At 45.9% G+C, this 5,061-nt stretch overlaps 1 protein-coding gene across 1 annotated transcript; it reads left to right on the top strand.

The window, feature by feature from the left end:
- The first annotated feature begins 802 nt into the window (after positions 1-802).
- On the top strand, positions 803-3,476 carry LOC123172543 (uncharacterized). Its single transcript, XM_044589495.1, has 4 exons — positions 803-1,276; positions 1,430-1,619; positions 2,133-2,348; positions 2,984-3,476. The coding sequence occupies exons 1-4, from the start codon at positions 858-860 to the stop codon at positions 3,215-3,217; spliced, it is 1,059 nt and encodes a 352-aa protein (XP_044445430.1). The 5' UTR covers positions 803-857; the 3' UTR covers positions 3,218-3,476.
- The last annotated feature ends 1,585 nt before the right edge of the window (positions 3,477-5,061 follow it).

The raw sequence follows: 5,061 nt of genomic DNA, 5'->3' as shown, positions 1-5,061 counted from the left end.
AAAAAGAGGGGCACTGTATTATCGGCAGAACAAGTTAGAGCTCACCTACCGCAGCCTTGGATTCCAGAAATCACGTGTAGAAATCAGCATGCCTAGTGCTGCCGCGTCTGCTGCAGCAATAGACCGAAGCGGAAATCACGTAGTGCTTTAATCAGTGTCGTCTGCGTAGGAATTAGTACACAAGAGAGCTTTATGCTGAGGCAGCACGTGAACGTCCCAGTGCACAAGAGAGCTACCTGGTGCACTGCGTAGGAATCAGTAAGATACCCTAAGAAGGGTATTTTGAGAGTCGTCATTGAAGATGCCCTAAGAAGGGTATTTTGAAAACTCTCATCTTACATAGTTTGGGAGGGTCTGTGCAACATATTTTATCATAACCTCTCTGGCTTCATGCAAAAGCGTTCAGGAGTTGTGTCTAAGTCAGCTGATTTTTAAAGAGCAACTTGTACACGAATATATTGTTGCAGCATATCCAAAAAGGGAGTAACTATGACCGACTGTCCATCACTCACACGTCCATACGCCGGCTCTCTGCTCTGCCATACGCAGCCACAGATCCTCGTGGCGCGCCTGCGCCGGGGCCGGAATCCGAAAACGATGTCCGGTCCCAGTTTGCGACCAGGGCGTCGGCGGCCTCCGTGGGGCTGTAGACGTCCCACCACAGATGGCCGCACGCCATCTCCTTGCTGACGAGGGGCCCAGCCCGCAGCACGCCTACCTCGTGTTTGAGCTCGCTTGCACTTCCGTCCGGGGCTATAAATAGGACTACGTACGCACCTGGTTTTATCAGCTTTCATAGAAAGACAACTTACACAAGTTGAGTCAAGTACCGCCCCGCCACCACTAGCTAGCTAGCAATGGCCACACCCACCGATGAACCCACCATCACCATGGAGACCTGCGGCGGTGTCTCCGACGACCCCACCATGGAGACCATCGGTGTCCTCTCCGATGTCCCCATTGTGAGCAAAAGCCTCCCCATAGGCGCCGTCTCCGCCAATTTCAAGGTCACTCGTGGCTTCGGTGGAATCGCGGAGAACGCCAAGGTGAACGTCGACACGCTGTATCTGCGCCAGATCATGACAGGCTGGGACGCGAATCAGTCGGATGTGATAAAGCCCAATGCCATGACTGGGCTAGGTAAAACTGTTGTGAATAACTGGGGGATCTATGACGGCCCTGGCTCCAAGGCGAAACTGGTTGCCAAAACGCACGGCATGCACACATTTGCCGGCAAATGGAGCAATTGGTTCACCCTGGTGTTTGTGGTCGAAAGGTACGTAGAGTAACTATTATTGTTTTGTTCCACGGTTTTTATTTTACATGTAAGGCCAATAATACATGAGAGTCTACGGGGTATGAAACCACTGCTGAGAATGGCCTAATTATCATCTAGGAGCAAAAGCGATAATATATATTGTGCATGCAGGTTCGAAGCGTCCACTCTTCAGGTTATGGGAGCTAATGATGAGGATGAAGCAGATAATGAGTGGGCCATTGTAGGTGGGACCGGTGAATTCACAATGGCTCGCGGCATCATCCAGAGAAGAGTATATAGTGTAACAGACAGTGCATTAACACATGCGCTTACTATTGAATTCTTCTGCCGCATGAAGGAGGTAAGTGTGTAATTAATTTCAGTTTATCTTCTTTGAATCATATATTCTAGTGGTCTCGTTATCTGATCACTTTACATTACATATGCAGTAAAATATTTATCGTTTCTTTTCTGTTATTTCGAATCGAGCTCATTGTTGGAATATGTTATACACTGGGGACCCCTACTATCACGTCAGTCTCAATTACATAGCTTAGTAGGTCCTGTAAAATCATATTTGGAGGGCCATTTTTAACCTGTAAATACAAACACCACCAAGGGTTCATTTGTTGCTCCTAGTAGTATTTTTTGTAAATACAAACCACGGTATTTTCTGTACATACAAACCCTACCATGAGACATAAAGAGACCTGGTCTCCCAACTCCCCCTATAAAAGGGGTTGAGGGAGGAGAGGTGGAGGACTCTTCGTTTTTGCCCTATGACTCTGTTTGGCTCTCCCCATTCCTTCACTCTCTCATTTCGTTGGGCTAAACCAACAATCATGAATCATGATGCATGGTCCTTCATATTCAGGTCGTCCCTGCACCTACAAAGAGAGGAACAGTTGGTGGAAATAAAGGCTCCCTGCTTTGGGAAATGGAAGGCAAATCCCAACGTCTAGAAAATGTGACAATCTACCATGTAGGTGCAGTTGAAGGGTTTCAATTTTCCTACGTTGACGAAGACGGGAAAATCCGCACCACTGGCACTTGGGGTCGAGTACATCTTGATCCTTTGCGCAAGACAGAAGTGAGTAGATTTCATATTTTACCATGCATGTGGGCTGTGCTTGTTTTGCAAATTATGTTAGTTTATGCCTGGCTTCAAACTAACCTAAACTTGACACTGATTTACGGAAAATATTATCAAACAGTAAGACTCCAAATATAGGTATATATATAGTATAATGAAAATATATATTACCTGCAAAATCGTACATGCTACGTTTTTTACATGTCATATTAGTTTTGTTATAAGTCAAACACTTGTATATTTCACTATATAGATTCATAACATATATAAGATTTGTCTTTTAGATTTACTTTGGAAAATACTTTTACAGTATATAATTCATATATATGTTGCGAAACTATAAGGATGTTTTGAAAATCATTAGATGGTTATTAACGTTTGACTTAAAGCACTGCGACCTATGAAATAAAAGAACAGAGAGAGTACGTATACTTTCTTATTTAGTAGTATGATATAATATAATATCTTATTATATAAATTAAGATAGTTTGACCTAACATTATTTTAGAATTATATGTTTTTGGGAGGTATGGAGTTTGCAGCTGTATATATCTTTTGTTCTGCCACCTAATTAATAAATACTTGATGATACATCGTTTTTTCCTCTTAACTAATTATGTGCTGTTTTACAGATAAAGTTTGGCCCAACAGAGTTTGTGAAAAAGATCAATGGGGCTCAGAGAGGAGGCGGGGCCTGGCTATCAAAATTTGAGATCGTCACCACCCACAAAACGTATGGTCCTTTTGGAAGTGACATCGGCACTCCACAATTCAGCTATACCGTGCCGGAGGACGAGACCGTGGTGGGCTTCTTCGCAAACACTGATAATGTTTTCGTCACTTCAATTGGTGTTTACACCATCTGAATCATTCAGTATTCGACCCAGCTGCAGCCTGCAGCTACCTGCATGTTCCTTTTAATCATCAGAGTGTTTGATTTCTTCCCGTTTCCGCTGTTCCAGCAATAAGATGGCTAGCTAACAAGGGTGTGTCCCCCTTGTCTATGCCGATTGCATTGTGATCTTTCGTAATCAAATCGGTCATGTAACATCTTTCTTTTTCTCTTTCCTTTGCAATGTTCAATGATGTTTTCAGATATTGTTTTATCCATATAGCATCCGCCAATCCGCGTCTTCCCAAGCGTCACTGTATCACTGCTATTGATGGCGACTGACCCCTGGTCTCGTGCTAGTCCACAGCCTCCTACACTCGTGCACAGTTTCCGCGCACCACGACTGCCCTGTTGCCAATACCCGGCAGTCTCATCTCATGGTTTCTGCTCCAACATTCAGCATCGTGTGTGTCCCACCGTAATAGAACTAGTCCAAAATATGCACACACGCCAAGTGTCTTATTGTGGATCTGCTGCACTATGGTCGGGGCTTCTCTCCACAACTCCAGGCTGCTTCGTCTTCCTCTTCTTCCACATGGCCACATCTATGCACGCAGTGTACCACAAGAGATATAGTAGCGCATTAACATGTCTGGCACACTCAAATAGCTCAGATATAGCCCGTGTTCTGCAGCTTCTACTTTGGAGCCGGCTCACCAAATATATACACCGGCTTCCAGTTCTTCTTCCAGGTCCTTCTACGTCAAGAAAATGAAAAAATCGGCCTTTCTCCTCTCGTCCTCCCTCTCCCGACCCCGACGCAGCGACGCGCTCCCGCGTCCCGTCCTCTCCCTCTCTCCCTTCCCCTCTCCCTCGCTCTCTCGCTCTCTCCCATGTTTGAGCAGCCCGAGGAGGAAGAAGGAAAAACACACGCAAGAGCTTGAAGTAGAAGAAGAGCGCACAGTGAGTTTTACGGCACCGTACACACTTGTGCCTTTTCTCTGTTTCTTCTCAACACACACGCAGGGTTTTTTTTGTCATCAAACTAAGACTTTATTAATTCAAGATCGTTCGGTTATAGTCTGCCCAAAGGCAATCAAGGAGAAAAACGGGGCTCTGCTCTAGCCAGCACTCCGTACCCTTAGCCGAGCAAGCACGTTGTGCACACAAGTGAGCCGAAGTATTAAACTCCCTACTGACATGGTGAACCGAAAAAGAAACAAAATTGAGGACTATATCATCTAGTTCTCGTAAGATAGGCGCTGCAACCGAGAGAGAGTTGCTTCGCGAGTTTCATTGGGTGACCAGCTCCATGCTATCGACGTCCATTATCACATGTGACATCCCGCGAAGCTGAGAGAAGATCACACCCTCCCGGAAAGCTAGAAGTTCGGCGATGAATGGATCTGAAACACCAGCCAGCGGCTTGCACCACGCCCCTACAGATATGGCAACGGGCACCACCACCAGCTCCGCCTGTAAGTGCATCCGGGAATACCGAACCATCAGTGTTGATGGTAATCCACCCCGCGTCGGGGGGTCTCTGGCCCTGTCCCGCCAGCACCCTGGTGCGGCGAACAGGTAGATCAAGCAACTATAGGGTTTCAAGAATCCACTTGAGTGCTTGGACAGGATCATATCCCTCTTGTTCATGAGTCCACTTGTTTCTGGAAGTCCATATTGCATGCATGATTGTGATGATCTTGCATCGAGTGTCATCTGTGAACATGGGATCTAGCACAATATCACGTGCCCACGTCAATGGATGCACCCTCGGTAATTGAAGATCAAACCGATCCTTTGCCACAATCAAAAACTGCTTAGCATGTGAGCATGAGATCAACGCATGCATCAAGTCTTCATCCGTTGCTAGACAGA

The sequence above is a fragment of the Triticum aestivum genome, unplaced genomic scaffold, assembly GCF_018294505.1.
Source record: "Triticum aestivum cultivar Chinese Spring unplaced genomic scaffold, IWGSC CS RefSeq v2.1 scaffold180774, whole genome shotgun sequence".
NCBI classification, from domain to species: domain Eukaryota; kingdom Viridiplantae; phylum Streptophyta; class Magnoliopsida; order Poales; family Poaceae; genus Triticum; species Triticum aestivum.
Note: the sequence above shows the minus strand (reverse complement) of the source record. Positions and strands in the feature narration are given on the sequence as shown.